The sequence below is a fragment of the Corythoichthys intestinalis genome, chromosome 19 (assembly GCF_030265065.1).
Source record: "Corythoichthys intestinalis isolate RoL2023-P3 chromosome 19, ASM3026506v1, whole genome shotgun sequence".
In the NCBI taxonomy this organism is placed as follows: domain Eukaryota; kingdom Metazoa; phylum Chordata; class Actinopteri; order Syngnathiformes; family Syngnathidae; genus Corythoichthys; species Corythoichthys intestinalis.
In genome coordinates, this window is record NC_080413.1 from 1584037 (window position 1) to 1604160 (window position 20124).

The window sequence follows — 20124 nt, forward strand, 5'->3', positions numbered from 1 at the left end:
TTTTGTATGACTTCCATGTGGTTCGGCAAAGATTCATACAATTTACTGATGAAGTCATCAGAAACATAAAAGAAAGCAGTATTGCCTGCCTCCCAGAGTTCATCCACATTCTTTGGTTTCGTCTTCCATGCTTCCTCTTTCATCCTGTTCATGTCTGGTGACTGGGCTGGCCAGTCCTGGAGGATCTTGATCTTCTTTGCCTTGAGGAACTTTGAGGTAGAGATTGAAGTATGCGATGGAGCACCATCCTGCTGCAGAATTTGTCCCTTTTCATGGTTAGGAATGGAAGAGGCAGCTAAGATTTGTTGATATTTCAGACTATCTCTCAGGGTGCAGACAATTGAAAAACTGTGGCATTTGCCAAGGCCCACAGCTTGTCAAAAGAATGGATGCTGGAAAAGTGGCAAAAGGTGGATTTTTCAGATGAATCTTCCATTGAATTACACCACAGTCGCCACAAATATTGCAGGAGACTAGGGCTGCAGCTATCGATTATTTTAGTTGTCGATTAATCGAGTAATCGGATAAGGAACATGACAAATTATAATACACCTAAGCCTCAAACGATATTAAAAAAAAAAAAAAGAGGATCTATGTACAACAAAACAATTGGCTAACTTACATAGCAAAAGTCTGCTAGCTTAAATGCTATAGAATGCTTTTTAAAAAAAAAATTTTATACAATGTTCAAACATATTCCCACAAAAAAACGGCTAAATATATCTACAAACGAAATTACAAATGCATTAAAAAACATTAGCTCAAACAAAAACTTAACATCTGGTGTTCTTAACAGGGAGCAGTTGGATTCAGCCATGTGAAATGAGGCAGACCAGAGAGCAGTGTATCCACCCTAATCAATAAAACTAAATGCAAAGACTTTCAAGATAAACCATTACAACGCCACTTTAATTAATTAAATTAATCAAACGAATACTCGAAGCAATTTAATTCGAATATTTTTTTCTAATAGAATACTCAAGTTAATCGATTAATCGTTGCAGGACTACAGGAGACCTACTGGAGCCCACATGGATCCGAGATTCACTCAGAAAACAGTGAAGTTTGGTGGTGGCAAAATCATGGTCTGGGGTTACATCCAGTATTGGGGGTGTGCGGGAGGGTGGAAGGCAACATAAATAGTCTGAAATATCAACAAATCTTAGCTGCCTCTTCCAATCCTAACCATAAAAAGGGACAAATTCTGCAGCAGGATGGTGCTCCATCGCATACTTCAATCTCTCCCTCAAAGTTCCTCAAGGCAAAGAAGATCAAGATCCTCCAGGACTGGCCAGCCCAGTCACCAGACATGAACATGGTGAAAAAGGAAGCATGGAAGACGAAAGCCAAGAATGTTGATGAACTCTGGGAGGCATGCAAGACTGCTTTCTTTGATGTTTCTGATGGCTTCATCAATAAATCGTATGAATCCTTGCCGAACCGCATAGATGCAGTCCTTCAAGCCCATTAAAGTGATACAAAATATTAAATTTGGATCTCACAGCACCACTATTTAATTCGCTTATGTTATGCAACATGTTTTTGTATTTGAAGTACATTTTTTGTTCAATTTTTTGTTCAATTTTCACACTACTTACTAAAATTGGACCTTTATGTCTTCATTAAATGATAATCTTTTTTCAGTGATACAAATATATTTTTGTACATTCAACATCATTTGGGAGGGTCTTAGCTTTCATTCGAGTCATTTCTGAAACCAATTGAATCATTAAAAGTCAGGTTATTAGCAATTGTTTCTACAAAATGGATAAGCGACAAGATTTTTGTCAGGGACTGTACATTTTGTACAAAGGGAGGTCCCTGCTTTGGATAGTTAAAGGAATAATAAAAGAGGTGGCTGAACGACTCTTGCTCGTGATTCTGGGTAGGCTTCTTGTCTGGGAGCAGCACGTGGGTACACTGAAAGACTCAAACCGACAGGACAGTCCACTGTTACGCTAATACAAGACCGAGTCTCTCCATTGATTTTCCCCAGGTTTATTTTAAGAAAGAAAATGTAAAAGAATCCAAACTTGAGTGTCAGCCTCTCTCCCGATCAGCAGACGGGGTTGAGAGCTTCGTACAGCCGATGCACGGCAACCTCCAGCATGTCCTTCAGAGACTCGTCCTCGACGCACGTCACCTCCTGCAGGTGGAAGAATCACATTACCGGGGTATGTCTAGCGGCGATGACGTCGCGCGTGGCCGCAGAATGGGCCGGGGACAATTTTGGATACTTACGCGAGTCTCGGGGTCCACGTGAGCCGAAGCGCCGTCCACGTTGACCGTCACTTTGTCGCCGTCTTTGAATTGGACGCAGTCCTCCCCGAACATGTCACTACACACAGATAGCAGATTAAAAATCTGATGTTCAGATCCTAGGACAGTGGTTCTTAACTCATTTGCTCCCAAAAACGTATAAATAAGTTTTATTTTTAATAGCTTCAGTGTCCCAAAGACTGTAATTACTTTTACTTTTTTGTTTTCGCAAGAGACATCTCTAGGTTCTGATGCAACTTAGCTCCAAAGCACAATGCTGGAAATCCATTTTAAAGCAATAAAACTGGCCACTGGAGGGCAATAGCGCATTTGGTAAAACCCGCAACCCGATTCAACCGAATGAACGGCCGCGGCGCCGGCAGAAGACGACCGAATGGACGTCCAGATCGCCAGGCGTGGGAAGCCCGAGCAGGACGACCGGGAGGACATCCGGGACGCCAGGCGACGAACGACCAAGTGCGACGACCAGCAGGATGCCAGGTGGCGGACGACCGAGCAGAACAATCATGGAGGACGTCCGGGATGCCAGGCATTGGACGACCGAGCGGAACGATCGGGATCTCCAGTGTTGCGGATGATGTTGTTGAGTCTGTATTGCTCGTTAAGTAGAGTTCGCTTTGCCGTGTTCGGCCACTAGTGTCTCGTAACTCAGCCGGAAACACGCAAAACAGCGTCATCTCTCAGTTCAATAGTTTAGTTCTGTGTAAATAAATTGTTACTTTGCTATCAAAAGCTCCATTTGTCTTGTTTTTTTTATGTTATTTTGTAGAAGGAAAACATTCAGATGTTTGGGATGTCACAAGAGCAAAAAATAACTTAAAGTCAATGTTTGAAATATATGCTTTTACAAAAAGGTCAATTTCTCTTTTTTTTTTTCATCAGAAATTGAAAAATTGCTCAAACTAAGCTATTTTCTAATGCTGATTTCTAAAGAATGGAAAAAGATATGAACTATTTTTTTCCCGCTGAAATAAGAGAGTCTAATCTTTCTTTTGGTGGGTTCCATGTTTACAGTGCCCTCCATAATTATTGGCACCCCTGGTTAAGATGTGTTTTTTAGCTTCTAATATATTTTTTTAATTCAAATAATATGGAACCTTAATAGAAAAAAAAAAGAGAAAAACCAAACCTTCAATACAAGTGCATTTATTCCGTGGGGAAAAATCCCACATAAAGAAATAATTATTTGACATCAAATAATGTGTGTCACAATTATTAGCACCCCTGGTGTTAATACTTTGTACAACCCCCTTTTGCCAACATAACAAGGTCTGGGGACTGAGATGGCCATGGGAGGAGCTTGATTTTGTGTCTGGTGAACCATTTCTGTGTAGATTTGGCCATATGTTTACGGTCATTGTCTTGCTGAAAGAGCCAGTGACGAACCATCTTCAGCTTTCGGGCAACAGATTTTGATTTAAAATGTTCTGGTATTTCAAAGCATTCATGATGCTCAGGGTTCCCAGGGCCTTTGGAAGCAAAACAGCCCCATAGCATCACTGACCCACCCCCATTCTTCAGTGGGTATGAGGTGCTTTTCAGCATGCGCATCTTTCACGGTCCCAGGCTTCAACTGGGTCCGTGTGCTTTGGTCAGATGAGACCAAGATTGAGCTTTTTGGCAACAAACACTCTAAGTGGGTCTGGCGTGCCACGAAAGTTATACCCACGTTATACCCATTCACGACGCTAGATGGCGCCAGATATCATTGAAGCGATGTTCTGTCCTGACAGATCTCAGCTACTCCCAAGTTTAACCAGTTTGCATTATTTCATTGCAATGTTTTTCCTTATTCAGATTTATTTCAAGACTACAGTCACAGTTAGACTTCACTTCGATGGTTAATGCAGTTATTGCAATTTTGTTGTTTTATCACAATAGATTGGTTTATTTACATTTCAAAAACCAGAAGCCATTCATTTACGAATGTTATTGCACTTTAGTTTACATACTTAAATGTACAGATATTAAGATTTGAATGAGGCAAAATCACATGCATTTTCTCTCAAATATTTTGTTATAACCATTTGTTTCAGATGTACTGTTATTATTTTCTGTATAAAAATGAATTTGGTGTTCAAAAAGTCTTTTTTAATCAGGGCCGTCTTATATTCGGGCCAATACAGTACATATTACTAAAGGTTCAAACCAAAGTTAGGAAGTATACTAGAACTTGGGACTAAAACCAGGCCGAGCTCTCAAGCTAAAACAGGTCTGTACTCACTGCAGCATAAGTTCCAGTCTTTCCACAAAGACTTCCTGGTCAAACGTTTCGGGCCGCGCCTCCAGGACTGAAAACAGAGTTGGAGGTGAAAGATCAAGCGCGGTAAGGTGATCACCCGCTTTCCCCTTCACTGACTCTTCTGAGCGTTGGGATTGGACTGGACCTCCAGAACCACCGTGGTCACCACGTCGGCGTACATGTCGTTCAAAGGGTTGGCCAGCCACTGAGCGGAGAACACAAAACGTTTCAACGGGGCCGGCGCCTCTTCGTCGTCGTCGCGGAAATCCCACCTCCAGCGTGACCATGCCGGATTCGTAGACTAGAGTGACACTCTTGAAAATCCGCACGGTGATCTTCTCGGCGGGCTCCACTTGCTCCACGTCGCCTGAACGCGTCGACGACACGGGTGAGGAAAGCGGGCTTCGCGTGAGCGGACGCGTCGGCGTTACCTGTCAGGCATCGGAGTTGGCTGACCAGCAGCGAGATGGGTCCCGTGTACGGGATGGCCTGCGTCTGCGTGATGGTGCCCACGCTCAGATCGGTGTACTCTGAAGGAAATCACGGTAGTTCAACTTCGCTGCGCTTCCCCTGCACGTGTGCACGCGTGATACCTGATAGGTCCGAAGGCGTGAGGATGTGATAGTTGAAGTTTTTCTTAACCAGGATACCAGACACCCTCTGGCCTTGCGTGCACGCCTTATCCGCCAGCGAGCCCATCACCTGCGGTGGGGCACGGAAAGAGTTATCGGCGCCAGTTGGACCGTGCCGAACCAAACGACGTACCTTTGCCAGCTTCTCCCCTCGAAAGTTGAGCGTGACCACCTCCGTGTTTCTGGGGTTGTGCACTTCAATGTGGACCTGCTCGTTGTCTTCGTACTCGCGGATCAGCGCCGCCTTCAGTCGCGCCATCTCGTTCTGCTCGCCGTGGACCAGGATCTGAGAAGGACCGGAGAGGGAGGAAAGGTGGGTTAACAATTAACTCGAGTAATTTGATTAGAAAAAAAAAAGCTTCGAGGATTCGTTTCATTGGATTGGCGTTTTAATGTTTGTTTTTTTGAAAGTGCATTGAGTTTTATTGATTTGGATGGGTACACTGCGCTCTAGTGGCAACAGTCAATATGGCAACTCATCTAACATGGCTGGATCCAGCTGCTCCCTGTTAAGACCAACATCTTTGTTTATGCATTTGTAATTTAAATTTGTATATTTAGCAGTTTTTTTTGTGGGATATGTTCTTGAGCATCCGCGACCCTCGTGTGGAAGAAGCGGCATGGAAAATGAATGAATGAATGAATGAATGTTCTTGAGCAATTTGTTAAGAGCATTGCAAGAAAAAAAAAAAAAACATTAGCATGATATAGCTTTTAAGCTAGCTGACTTTTGCTATGCAAGGTAGAAAATTGTTCTTTTGTTGTACTTAGATGGTTTGTTTTGGAAGTGCACGCATTTATTTTTATTGATTTGGATGTTTACACTGTACTCGAGTGGAAACAGTGAATATGACATTACTCGTCTAACATGGCTTGATCCAGCTGCTCTCGGTTAAGACCAACATAAGTTTTTGTTTGCGTTAATATAATTGTTTATGAATTTGTAATTTAGAAGTATATTTAGCAGTTATTTTGTGGGAATATGTTTTTGAGGAATTTGTAAGAGCATTGCAAAAATAATAATAATAATAATAACATTAGCATGATATAGCATTTAAACTAGCTGACTTTTGCTATGTAAGGTAGAAAATTGTTCTTTTGTTGTACTTAGATGGTTTGTTTTGAAAGTGTACACATTTATTTTTATTGATTTGGCTGTTTACACTGTACTCGAGTGGAAACAGTGAATATGACATTACTCATCTAACATGGCTTGATCCAGCTGCTCTCTGTTAAGACCAACTTAAGTTTTTGTTTGCATTAGTATAATTGCTTATGAATTTGTAATTTAGAAGTATATTTAGCAGTTATTTGTGGGATATGTTTTTGAGGAATTTGTTAAGAGCATTGTAAAAATTAAAATCATTAGCATTGTACAGAATTTAAGCTAGCGGACTTTTGCTATGCAAGGTAGAAAATTGTTCTTTTGTTGTACTTAGATGGTTTGTTTTGAAAGGGCATGCATTTAGTTTTATTGATTTGGGTGGGTACACTGTACTCGAGTGGAAACCGTGAATATGACATTACTCATCTAACATGGCTGGATTCATCTGCTCCCTGCTAAGACCAACACAAGTTTTTGTTTGCGCGAATATGATTGTTAGTTTGGAAGTATATTTACAATATTTTTTTGTGGGAATATGTGTTTGAACCATTTGTTGAAAAACAGCGTTAGCATTTTATAGCATGTAAGCTAGTGGACTTTTGCCATGCAAATTAGCCAATTGTTCTTTTGTCGTACTTTGATTTTTGATTATTATTTAATTTTTTTACACCATTTGAGGCTAAACTCGGGTTTATTTTGAAATTATCTTGTAAAATGAAAGTGAAATACTGCATAGTTTGAAAAAACACATTTTGTATTCCCATTTAATGCACTTTTGAAAGTGCTTTCTTCGCAAACCTGTTTTACATCTTCTAAAATTGATTCTGCAACGCATTAAATGTTCCTAATCCGCTCATTCGAACTAACTAGTTGATTAATTGATTACTGAAATAATCGATAGCTGCAGCTCTAGAAACTTGTGTAGCTAGGATACTCCCAATTACACTAAAAGAGGAAAGTGTAACTGCAGTACGCTTAGAATTGGTTGGGATTAAAAATGGGCGCGTGCTAGCTTGCCAGAAGGCAATACTCGAATGTGCTCCTTTGCCAGTTTCAGGTGTTCGACCCTAACAGAGGGAGAGCGGTCCGGTCCGGGGCGGGGCGGGGCTCACCACGTGCGGAGGCTTGAGCGCTCGGATGAACTCGCTGGTCTGCCGGTAGTCTGTGTGCGCCGAGAAGGAGATGTAGTCCACGGACATCTTCAAAGGAAGCTTTTGACCCGACATGGTGCTGATCTCTTCCGGCTCCGTCATGATGTGCTGAAAAGTAAGGCCGGTTGACTTTGGCGCATCCCGTTTTCTTCACCCCCACCCAAATAGGTTGTCAGACCTTGGCGAGGGTTCCCTCCACGCAGTATCCGGCGATGATGACGCCGTTGCGCTTGTCGGTGCACCAGCTCTCGAACAGCTCTCGCGACAAACCGCTCTGCATCATGCCGGGGGACGCCATCACCACGCTCGGCCCGATGTCGTCAAAATGGTCCATGCTCTGCGGAGGCCGGCGTTAGCGCTAGCGTCGGCAGAGGACGACGAGCCGAGTACCTTGAGGTTGCTGATGTGTTTGAAGACGAAGGGGTTGTTGACGTTGATGGCCTTGCGGATCTTGTCGTTCATGGCGTTGATGTACGTCTGGTAGACGGCCATGCACTTGCGGGCCAGCGACGACGCATAGTAGATGGGGATGTCGTGAAGCTCCGGGTGGTTCTGCCAGTACTCGTCTGTGACACGTGCAAATATACTAATGCATTAGTATCGTAGACGTTCCCGGTCCAAACGGATTGGACGTCTTGCACAGTCAATGGCAGGTAAACTAATGTTTGACTTATCAGCAATTTAAAAGATAGTCAATCGACTGCTTGTTGATCGCAAAATGGTTTAGCCTCATTTTTGAACCTCTTAATTTTTTTTTCTTTGTTTTAAAGCCCTGATCTAGAAGTTAAGGCATCTACAGTCTAATCTACAGTGGGACAATTAAGTATTTAGTCAACCACCAATTGTGCAAGTTCTCCTACTTGAAAAGATTTCAGAGGCCTGTAATTGTCAACATGGGTAAACCTCAACCATGAGAGACAAAATGTGGGGAAAAAAAAAAAGAAAATCACATTGATTGAATTTTAAAGAATTTATTTCCAAATTAGAGTGGAAAATAAGTATTTGGTCACCTACAAACAGGCAAGATTTCTGGCTGTCAAAGAGGTCTAACTTCTAACAAGGCTCCACTGTATTAATGGCACCTGTTTTAACTCATTATCGGTATAAAAGACACCTGTCCACAACCTCAGTCAGTCACACTCCAAACTCCACTATGGCCAAGACCCAAGAGCTGTCGAAGGACACCAGAGAATACACTGTAGACCTGCACCAGGCTGAGAAGACTGAATCTGCAATAGGTAAAACGCTTGGTGTAAAGAAATCAACTGTGGGAGCAATTATTAGAAAATGGAAGACATACAAGACCACTGATAATCTCCCTTGATCTGGGGCTCCATGCAAGATCTCACGCCGTGGCGCCAAAATGATAACAACAACAGTGAGCAAAAATCCCAGAACCACACGGGGGGACCTAGTGATGACTTACAGAGACCTGGGACCACAGTAACAAAGGCCACTATCAGTAACACAATGCGCCGCCAGGGACTCAAATCCTGCACTGCCAGACGTGTCCCCCTGCTGTAGTCAGTACACGTCCAGGCCTGTCTGCGGTTCGCTAAAGAGCATTTGGATGATCCAGAAGAGGACTGGGAGAATGTGTTATGGTCAGATGAAACCAAAATAGAACTTTTTGGTAGAAACACAGGTTCTCGTGTTTGAAAGAGAAAGAATACTGAATTGCAGCCGAAGAACACCATACCCACTGTGAAGCATGGGGGTGGAAACATCATGCTTTGGAGCTGTTTTTCTGCACAGGGACCAAGACGACTGATCTGTGTAAAGGAAAGAATGAATGGGGCCATGTATCGAGAGATTTTGGATGAAAATCTCCTCGCGTCAGCAAGGGCATGGAAGATGAGACCTGGCTGGGTCTTTCAGCATGACAATGATCCCAAATACACAGCCGGGGCAACATAGGAGTGGCTGCGTAAGAAGCATTTCAAGGTCCTGGAGTGGCCTAGCCAGTGTCTAGACCTCAACCCCACAGAAAATCTGCAGAGGGAGTTGAAAGTTCGCGTTGCCCTACGACAGCTCCAAAACATCACTTCTCTAGAGGAGATCTGCATGGAGGAATGGGCCAAAATACCAGCAACAGTGTGTCAAAAGCTTGTGAAGAGTGACAAAAAATTTGGCCTCCGTTATTGCCAACAAAGGGTACATAACAAAGTATTGAGATGAACTTTTGGTATTGACCAAATACTTATTTTCCACCATGGTTTGGAAATTCTTTAAAAATCAAACAATGTGATTTTCTGGGGTTTTTTCCACATTCTGTCTCTCATGGTTGAGGTTTACCAATGTTGACAATTACAGGCCTCTCTAATATATTCAAGTGGGAGAACTTGCACAATTAGTGGTTGACTAAATACTTATTTGCCCCACTGTACATTTCAGGAACCAATAGCATTTGGCAAGTAATAAAATACAACAATATGGTTTCTTAAATGTCCCAGACAGTTTGGTTACCCAATGTCTGTGGCTTGTCCTCAAAGTTGACCTGTGGAACCAAGGCCGGTTTAAAAGGTCAGAATGACAAAGCAGTTTTATCAAGAACTAAACATGTCTATAGTTATCAATCGCAATTAGTGGTTGACTAAATACTTATTTTCCCCACTGTATATATTTTGATTACAGCAACTTCTCATTTGATTGACCGCGTGCGCTCGCAAACCCACCCAGGATGAGCAGGAGCTCCTGCGCTCGTCCCAGCGCGAAGACGGGAATCAAACAGCGTCCCTCCCGGTTGACGATGTCGTGGACCGTGTTGCAGAAGCGCGCCTCGCGCTCTTCGCGCTTCTCGTGGATGTGCGTCCCGTACGTCGACTCCTAACACATGCGGGCGACACGTTAGCAGGACGGCTTACGAGACGCCAATGCTCGCAAACACAAGCGCCGACCGTTATGAGGATGTCGGGTTTGACGCTAGGGATCTCGGCCGCCATCAAGTGGCGGTCCTCCTGACGCGAGAAGTCGCCTGTGTACAACAACTGGACAAGCGCACGTTTAAGTTCAGTTTGGCTCCCGGCGGGACGCGACGAGGCGGGATGGAGCTTACCTTGACTCCGGCGATCTCGATCATGAACATGGCGGCGCCTAGCACGTGTCCGGCGTGGTAGCACCAGAACTTGACGCCGGCTACTTCCTTGACCTCGTGGAAGTTGATGGTCTCGATCTTCTCCATGCTCTCCTCCAAGTCGGTCTCGGTGTACAGCATTTCGTCGGCTGAGATGTTGCTAACGGTGGGCGTCATAACGTGATGTTTTTTTGGTCAACCGGCAGCATTGACATTCAAATTAAGTAATCACTCGCTTATTTCTCAAGCTATTTTTTAAAAGATTTGATCAATGAACAAGCATCTTCTATAGTGCTGGCCAAAAGTATTGGCACCCCTGCAATTGTGTCACATAATGCTCAATTTCTCCCAGAAAATGATTGCAATTACAAATCCTTTGGTAGTAATATCTTCATTTATTTTGCTTGCAATGAAAAAAAACAAATGAGAATGAAAAAAAATTAAATCATAATCATTTTACCCAAAATGGGCCGGACAAAAGTATTGGCACCCTTTGAAAAATCACGTGATGCTTCTCTAATTTGTGTCATTAACAGTACCCGTTACTTATTTGTGGCACATAACAGGTGGTGGCAATAACTAAATCACACCTGCACCCAGTTAAAATGGATTAAAGTTGACTCAACCTCTGTCCTGTGTCCTTGTGTGTACCACATTGAGCATGGAGAAAAGAAAGAAGAACTGTCTGAGGACTTGAGAAGCAAAATTGTGAGGAAGCATGGGCAATCTCAAGGCTACAAGTCCATCTCCAAAGACCTGAATGTTCCTGTGTCTACCGTGCGCAGTGTCATCAATAAGTGTAAAGGCACAGTGACTACCTGACAAAGCCAAAAACATTTTGGAAGAATGTTCTCTCGTCAGATGAGACAAAAGTAAAGCTTTTTGGGAAGAGGCATCAACATGGAGTTTACAGGGACAAAAAAACGAGGCCTTCAAAGATAAGAACACGGTCCCCACAGTCAAACATGGCGGAGGTTCCCTGATGTTTTGGGGTTGCTTTGCTGCCTCTGGCACTGGACTGCTTGACCGTAATGAAGTCTGAAGCCTACCAAGAAATTTTGCAGCATAATGTAGGGCCCAGTGTGAGAAAGCTGGGTGTCTCTCAGAGGTCATGGGTCTTCCAGCAGGACAATGACCCAAAACAGACTTCAAAAAGCACTAGAAAATGGTTAGAGCGAAAGCACTGGAGACTTCTAAAGTGGCCAGACCTGAATCCCATAGAACACCTGTGGAGAGATCTGAAAATGGCACCCTTCAAATCTCCTGGAGACCTGGAGCAGTTGCTCAAAGAAGAATGGTCTAAAATTCCAGCAGAGCACTGTAAGATGGATACCGGAAGCGGTTGTTCGCAGTTATTTTGTGTAATGGTTACGCTACCAAGTATTAAGCTGAGGGTGCCAATAATTTTGTCTGACCCATTTTTTGAGTTTTGTGTAAAGTGCTAATAATTAGATTTTTTTTTTCATTCATTCATTCATTGCCCATGCTTCCTCACAAGTCCTCAGACAGATCTTTGGCTTTCTTTTCACCATGCTCAATGTGGTACACACAAGGACACAGGACAGAGGTTGAGTCAACTTTAATCCATTTTACCTGGCTGCAAGTGTGATTTCGTTTTTGCCACCATCTGTTATGTGCCACAGGTAAGTAACAGGTACTGTTAATAACTAGGTGTAACGGTACATGTATTTGTATTGAACCGTTTCGGTATGTGGCGCTCGGTTCGGAACGGAGGCGTACGGAACGAGTTTCTGACGTAGTGTAACCCTTACTTTTTGAGGCTATGAGTCCATCAGGTTACAGTTTCTTTGTAGGGATTATATTTACTACGTCTTCTGTACTATGAGGACCAACACGGTAGGACAGTATAACCCAGAAACGTCAACGGCGCGACAACGTGGCTGCTGCGAGAACGCAGCGTAACGTGGGCATTAAAGTCAATCAGCTAATGCACACCAGTCGCAGTGCAGCCGCGTGTTAGACGCGTTCCAGAAGCGGCTCAACGCGACGCGCGCGAAAAGAACGGCAGAGTTTATTATTTGACGCGAGACGCGACCCTCCTGTGTCAATACTACTACCGGTAGCTATGATCGGGCGGTGCGGAAGTCACTCGTGTTAAAATACGGTGGATCCGGTCGATTTTAAAACTAATATGCAATCGTAACCCACTTTTTGAGTCCATCAGATCTCTTGAGTGGTAGATCGGGCACAGTTGACTTGTCTTTGTTGATTTATTGCTGTCTTCTCTGCTATAATAATAACCAACACGGCCCCGTGTTCAATACAAAACCCTCCTACCACAACAAAACAAGTAGGAACTAATATTCACATAACATAAAATATACAATATAAATGAATACTACATCACATTTGTAAAATTTAAACACATAATAAAATAAATAATAGCCCATTTAAATAATATAAATTGGAAATGAGCTGAAACACCTGTAGTTAAATAATAAGAATAATACGCACATCCTGCTTACACAATTAAATTGATTAATTTCTCTGTGGCGCTTTAACTTGAGAAAATCCACCAATAAAGCTTTTGAAAACCGTTCATAAGGAGAAAAAAAAATCATTAAGGCATTTCATTTGTAAAATACATGTTAAAATCTTTGTCATTGGGATTGCTTTTCTCTTTAGCACAGGACTTTTTTTTTCTTCTTCCTTTCAGAAATAAAGCAGACCAATACGCGGGGTCTGAAAGGCAAATTGTTGTTGGATTATCTTTAAATACCCGCTACTTTTTGAGGAGAATTCAAGCTTTTTATAGGCTAATGTTCCTATTCTTGAAAGCACAAACGTGTGCAATAAACAACTAGCACATTTATATTTTGCATTTTGTTTTCTTACTGTACCGAAAATGAACCGAACCGTGACCTCAAAACCGAGGTACAGTTGTGGTCAAAAGTTTACATACACTTGTGAAGAACATAATGTCATGGCTCTCTTGTGTTTCCAGTTATTTCTACAACTCAGATTTTTCTCCGATAGAGTGATTGGAACAGATACTTCTTTGTCACAAAAAACTTTCATGAAGTTTGGTTCTTTTATGACTTTATTATGGGTGAACAGAAAAAAGTGATCAAATCTTCTGGGTCAAAAATATACATACATGGATCTGAAAATGCGAATCATTGCCTTGAACAAGTCAGGAAAGTCACTTGGAGCCATTTCAAAGCAGCTGCAGGTCCCACGAGCAACAGTGCAAACAATTGTTTGTAAGAATAAAGTGCATGGCACGGTTTTGTCACTGCCACGATCAGGAAGAAAACGCAAGCTATCACCTGCTGCTGAGAGAAAATTGGTCAGGAGGGTGAAGATTCGACCGAGAATCACCAAAAAGCAGATCTGCCAAGAATTAGAAGCTGCTGGAAGTGTCCACAGTCAAGCGTGTTTTGCATCTCCATGGACTGAGAGGCTGCCGTGCAAGAAGGAAGCCCTTGCTCCAAAAGCGGCACCTTAAGGCTCGACTGAAGTTTGCTGCTGATCACGTGGACAAAGATAAGACCTTCTGGAGGAAAGTTCTGTGGTCAGACGAAACAAAAATCCAGCTGTTTGGCCACAATGCCCAGCAATATGTTTGGGGGAGAAAAGGTGAGGCCTTTAACCCCAAGTACACCATGCCTACCGTCAAATACGGTGGTGGTAGTATTATGCTGTGGGGCTGTTTTGCTGCCAATGGAACTGGTGCTTTACAGGGAGTAAATGGGAAAATGAAGAAGGATGATTACCTTCAAATTCTTCAAGATAACCTAAAGTCATCAGCCCGAAGGTTGGGTCTTGGGCGCAGTTGGGTGTTCCAACAGGACAATGACCCCAGACACACATCAAAAGTGGTAATGGAATGGCTAAATCAGGCTAGAATTAAGGTTTTCGAATGGCCTTCCCAAAGTCCCATTGAGAACTTGTGGACAATGCTGAAGAAACAAGTCCATGTCAGAAAGCCGTCAAATTTAACTGAACTGCACCAATTCTGTCAAGAGGAGTGGTCAAAGATTCAACCAGAAGCTTGTGGATGGCTACCAAAAGCGCCTAAGTGAAGTGGAAATGGCCAAGGGACATGTTACCAAATATTAGCGCTGCTGTATGTATATTTTTGACCCAGCAGATTTGATCACTTTTTTCTGTTCACCCATAATAAAGTCATAAAAGAACCAAACTTCATGAATGGTTTTTGTGACAAAGAAGTATCTGTTCCAACCACTCTATCAGAGAAAAATCAGAGTTGTAGAAATAACTGGAAACTCAAGAGAGCCATGACGTTATGTTCTTCACAAGGGTATGTAAACTTTTGACCACAACTGTACATACCGAACCGAGATTTTTGTGTACCGTTACACCCCTATTAATTACACAAATTAGAGAAGCGTCAGGTGATTTTTCAAAGGGTGCCAATGCTTTTGTCCGGCACATTTTTGGAGTTTTGTGTAAAATAAAATGATAATGATTTCTTTTATTTATTTTTTTCATTCTCTTTTGTGTTTTTTCATTGCAAGCAAAATCAATGAAGACATTACTACCAAAGCATTGGTAATTGAAATCATTTTCCTGAGAAATTGTGCATTATCTGACAGAATTGCAGGGGTGTCAATACTTTTGGCCAGCACTGTATCAGTCGACTTTTAGCATTGACATTCAAATCAAGTTATCACTAGCTTATTTCTCAACCTCTTTTATTTATTTATTTTTTTTTAAAGTTTTGATCAATGAACAAGCAACTGCTATTTGCCCATCGACAGCGCTCCATCCCACCAATTTAGCAGCGAATGAACATTGTTCGTTCAGTGATAAACTCATTTCCTTTCAGAAAAGAACTTATCAGACTAAGTAAAACTACTAAAACTAAGTACAATAAAGCCTAAAATGACAAGCCAACGAGTAAAAGAAGGGTGCTACTGCAACTCTTACAATTTGTAGCTGCTAGCAATTTTAGAACCCACCTGACTTTAACGTAGTCCGACAGCAGCCAGCGGTAGATGGCCTTGGTGGCGTGCGTCATGAAGGTACGGCCCTTGAAGGTGGTCTTCTGCAGGAACCAGGGTAGTGCGCCGCAGTGATCCAGGTGGAAACTAGGAACCGCACGGAGAAAACATGTCACCGGCACGCCGGTTCAAAAACGGCGAGTCGCGAACGACGACGACCGACTGGCTGATGAGAAGCAGGTCAATCTCGGCCGGGTCGATCAGGTCGATGTAAGGCAGCGCGTCCATGCCCTCCAGGCCTGGGTGAATACCGCAGTCCAGCTGTGGTACAAAGCATGAGGATGCCATTGCCAGTAGGTGTGTGCCAGCTTAGGCACCCCGCGAATTGATTTGATTACGATTCAGGGGGCCACGATTCAATTTTTGAATGATGATGATCACGGTATTGATGATAATCGCGGTTATACGATTATCGCTGTACCGTACATTACTGATATATAAAATATATATATAAAATTATAAAATAGCCAAACAAATTTATGTCCATTATTTATTTAAAATATCCTTATGATCAACAGGAATGATGGAAATATGCCCATACAACAAAAAGCTGCTTATTTATTTATTTATTTTCTGCAAAAAGTGCAAAAACATGAACCATTTTAAAGGGAGTACTTATTTTTCTCAACAATACAATCAAATTTACACTGTTGGAATGAATTCCACATTTTCTGGACACAAACAAATTGTCTTTAGAAATAAGACTTCTTTTAAACAATATACTTTGTTTTCACAGTGTTACCTCCCTTGTGTAACAGGTGGAAATCACAACCGCTCTTGATCACTTTTAACTTGTGGCGCTTATTGCCGAGCACATAAAAAAACAACACCGCCACACACACTAATTACAACGCGCGCACTTTCTTCTCTCCCTGCCCGCCCACGCGCCTGTCGGCTCCCAGGCAGCACTTGCAACAACAGACTCTGTACTATTTCGCATGTTTGTAGTGTTACCGCTCTACTTAATCATGGTTTTACATGTTTTGCATATGAAATACACGTCAGCCGATTAGCCCACTAGCTTAGCGCTCGGCGCTATCTATTAACATCTAAAAAACAACAACAATAAAGCCTAAACAGTACAAGAGGGCTTGTGTACTCACCTCTTATAGACGCACACGGGTCTTAGTAACACACTCAGGACATTTTTCAATTGAAATGCCTTAAAGCTACTGCTGTGCTGGACATCTGAAAGACAAGAAGCAACGAACTATCTCTCTTCCCCTATCGCTCGAAAAACTAACTTGCGCCTGCCTGTCTCATACACATATTTATTTTCCAGTCTTTTAAAAAGAAGTAAATCTCTCTCCCAGTAACCGGGAGCATCCATCATAACATTGTGCGTGCGTCCGCTAACGGTGTCCGGGCAGCAGACGTGTCTTGAATTTTGTTCCGCTACGAGCGGCTGTCATAAAGTTATGAGTGAAAATCATCGTTTTTGAACCTTTATGAATCGCAATCGAATCGTCGCGTGTCAAATCACGATGCATGTAATAATTGATTTTTTGGAGCTCCTTTAGTTGCTAGCTTGAAAACAACAACGTCGCCAAGTGCTGCTTACCATGATCTTTCGGCCTTTGAACTCCAGGATGATGCAGGACCTTCCCACCTCTTGGCCAGCTCCGCTGCACACAAAGTATAGCATTTAGTCATGACAGACACGTATTGCTGCCACAACCGAAGAATCCAATCTCACGTTGTTGCGTTAAACAAAATTTATGTGACAGAGAAAAAAAACTGAGGTCAATCTCGGCGATGAGCCGTGAATTGTTTAATATCTCAAACATGGTGGGGATGCAAACTGACAGTAGTTTTGCAGATAGCTAACAGTCATTCAAAAATAGTTCAACGTTTATAGTTTTCAAGCAGTTTGTTACAATCCAGTTGAGGCAAACATTAAAAAAAAAAAAAAAGAAAATGACACATACTGTGCATTAAAATAAAAAACACATTTTTTTTTCATTTTGTTTGTAAAAGGAAAAGCAACAGAAATCTGTAAAATCTCTTCGTATTGTACGTCGAAAGAATATGCTTTTCAATAAAAAACGGTCAATCTAAAAAAAATATATAATAAAACACAAAATACATTTAGTTTTTCATACACTGGCTATCTTAAATGTTGATTGACAATCACGTAATAACAAAAACAACAACAAAAAGTTCAATTTGCCTTGTTTATCCCTCAGAACAATTTGTTTAAAACTAGCAAAACTAAAAGGCAAGCTTTAAAAAATGGTGAAAAGAATCGAGGACGTTCGATATGAAAAATAAAAATGTTATCGCCCAACATCACTCGATTAATTCTCTTGTTTTTACATAATTCGTTCAACAAAATAAATGACCCCATTTTAAACAAGAAAAGGCATAAAAATCCCTCATCCACTAGTGATTGTTGCAAAGTTGGCCTCATTTTGCGAGCATATTACAAATGTTTAATTAGCTATGCAAGTGTTCGGTTGATCTCGTCTAGTAAAATGAATAAAATCGTCTATTGATCGCACAGCATCAGAATCCAGTCAGGGTGAGGGTTTAGATTAGAAAGAATGATTGAAGAACTAATTGCCATTTATAAAGAGGTAGAGCAGTTTGGCGGGTGTTGAAGACAAAAGGAAAAGTTCTCCAAGTACTCACAGAGGACGAATTAGCAGCTGGTCACTTTCCTCCGCGGGCACCGCCGCCTCAGATTTACGTTTGCTTGTCATATTTCAGTCTGAAAAGGCGTCAAACGCCCGAGAAATGTTTCAAAACCACAATGTGGACAGCGGCGTTGGAGTTCTGAACGAGTTTGTGGTGTTACTTCCGCATTTTTCTTCGTCGTTGCAGCTGCCGGAACGTACTTGGCGCGTTACCTTTGCTTGATCGCCACCTGTCGGCCACTACACTACACTAGAATACTTTTTTTTTTTTTTAAACTGAAGTCACGGTACTAGTGATCCTTGCTTTTCGCGGTTAATGGGGAGCAGAACCCGAAAAGCCGCGAAGTAGCGCCCCGCCCTAATTGATTTTTTTTTAGATTTTTTTTTTTTTTTTTTTTTTTAATGTTCAATGTATTTATTGAGATTTAGCATGGGATACATATATGACATGCTTTTCCACTTTTCCCCCAAACGCCGATTAAAAAAAACTTTTGTACATGTACACACACACACACACATATATAATAGTCCTTCTAAAAAAATGCATATTGTGATAAAGTTCATTATTTTCTGTAATGTACCGATAAACATTAGACTTTCATATATTTTAGATTCATTACACACAACTGAAGTAGTTCAAGCAGGGCCGGCCCAGGCCATTTGGGGGCCCTAAGCAAAATAATGCAAAAGGGCCCATATTTTTGGCCTACCATTTCATTACAGTGTACTGTGAAACCCATATGTGCAATCCAAGCCATACGTCCATATTTTGTATATTAATCAGATTTTGTCGCACTGCATACTTCAAACTTCTCGCCCCAAATGATTGTCAGTACTTACAGTAGATAGCTTTTTCTAAAAGAGGACAGAAAGAAGTTAAGTAAGAACTTTTTTTTTTTTTTTTTAAGCTTGTAAGCAAGTCTCAAAACTCACAAAAGTCAAATAAGGCAAACTGTAGTAAACAAAATAGAATACAAATTAAACAATTGCCAGATTGGGGGCCCCCTGGTGGTCAGGGGCCCTAAGCAGCTGCATAGTCTGCGTATAGGCTGGGCCGGCCCTGAGTTCAAGCCTTATATTGTTTTAATATTGAGGATTTTGGCAAAAAAGTCAAGAAAAAAACAAAAATCCCTAGCTCAAAAAAAATGAGCATATCATGAAAAGGTACTCTAAACAAGCTACTAACCTAATCATCTGAATCAACGAATGAACTCAAAACCCCTGCGAAAGATTCCTGAGGCTTTTCAAAATGTCCAGCCTGGTTCATGACTCAAAACCACAATCATGGGCAAGACTGCCGACCTGACTGCTGTCCAGAAGGCCATCATTGACACCCTCAAGCAAGAGGCTAAGACACAGAAAGAAATTTCTGAGCAAATAGGCTGTTCCTAGAGTGCTGTATCAGGGCACCTCTGTGGGAAGGAAAAAATGTGGCAGGAAACGCTGCACAATCAGAAGAGGTGACCGCACCCTGAGAAAGATTGTGGAGAAGGGACGATTCCAGACCTTGGGGGACCTGCAGAAACAGTGGACTGAGTTTGGACTAGAAACATCCAGAGCCACCGTGTACAGGCGTGTCCTGGAAATGGCAGAAGCGCCTGACCTGGGCTACAGAGAAGCAGCACTGGACTGTTGCTCAGTGGTCCAAAGTACTTTTTTCGATGAAAGCAAATTTTGCATGTCATTCGGAAATCAAGGTGCCAGAGTTTGGAGGAAGACAGGGGAGAAGGAAATGCCAAACTTTCTCAAGTCTAGTGTCAACTACCCACACTCAGTGATGGTCTGGGGTGCCATGTCAGCTGCTGGTGTTGGTCTACTGTATTTTATCCAGGGCAGGGGCAATGCAGCTAGCTATCAGGAGATTTTGGAGCACTTCATGCTTCCATCTGCTGAAAAGCTTTATGGAGATGAAGCACGACCTGGCACCTGCTCACAGTGCCAAAACCACAGGTAAATGGTTTACTGACCATGGCAATACTGTGCTCAATTGGCCTGCCAACTCTCCTGACCTGAACCC

At 42.2% G+C, this 20124-nt stretch overlaps 1 protein-coding gene across 1 annotated transcript; it reads right to left on the minus strand.

Moving 5' to 3' along the window:
• Window positions 1–1867: 1867 nt before the first annotated feature.
• Window positions 1868–18299, minus strand: cpsf3 (cleavage and polyadenylation specific factor 3). The gene is made up of 18 exons (XM_057823683.1): window positions 18103–18299; window positions 17033–17096; window positions 15635–15732; window positions 15430–15558; window positions 10466–10643; window positions 10308–10397; window positions 10086–10236; window positions 7801–7976; window positions 7589–7747; window positions 7372–7518; window positions 5288–5440; window positions 5116–5224; window positions 4954–5052; window positions 4795–4889; window positions 4640–4727; window positions 4505–4571; window positions 2242–2338; window positions 1868–2146 (listed from the first exon to the last, which is right to left on the minus strand). The coding sequence occupies exons 1-18, from the start codon at window positions 18171–18173 to the stop codon at window positions 2057–2059; spliced, it is 2061 nt and encodes a 686-aa protein (XP_057679666.1). The 5' UTR covers window positions 18174–18299; the 3' UTR covers window positions 1868–2056.
• Between the last annotated feature and the right edge of the window lie 1825 nt (window positions 18300–20124).

What these genes read in the sequence shown, in the direction of transcription:
- cpsf3 (XM_057823683.1), bottom strand. Translation starts at nt 18,173, where the DNA reads ATGACAAGCAAACGTAAATCTGAGGCGGCGGTGCCCGCGGAGGAAAGT. An exon ending in TGGAGGGAACCCTCGCCAAG is followed by an intron (nt 7,519 to 7,588) that starts GTCTGACAACCT and finishes CTTACTTTTCAG; the next exon opens with CACATCATGACGGAGCCGGA. An exon ending in GAGGGGAGAAGCTGGCAAAG is followed by an intron (nt 5,225 to 5,287) that starts GTACGTCGTTTG and finishes GCCCCACCGCAG; the next exon opens with GTGATGGGCTCGCTGGCGGA.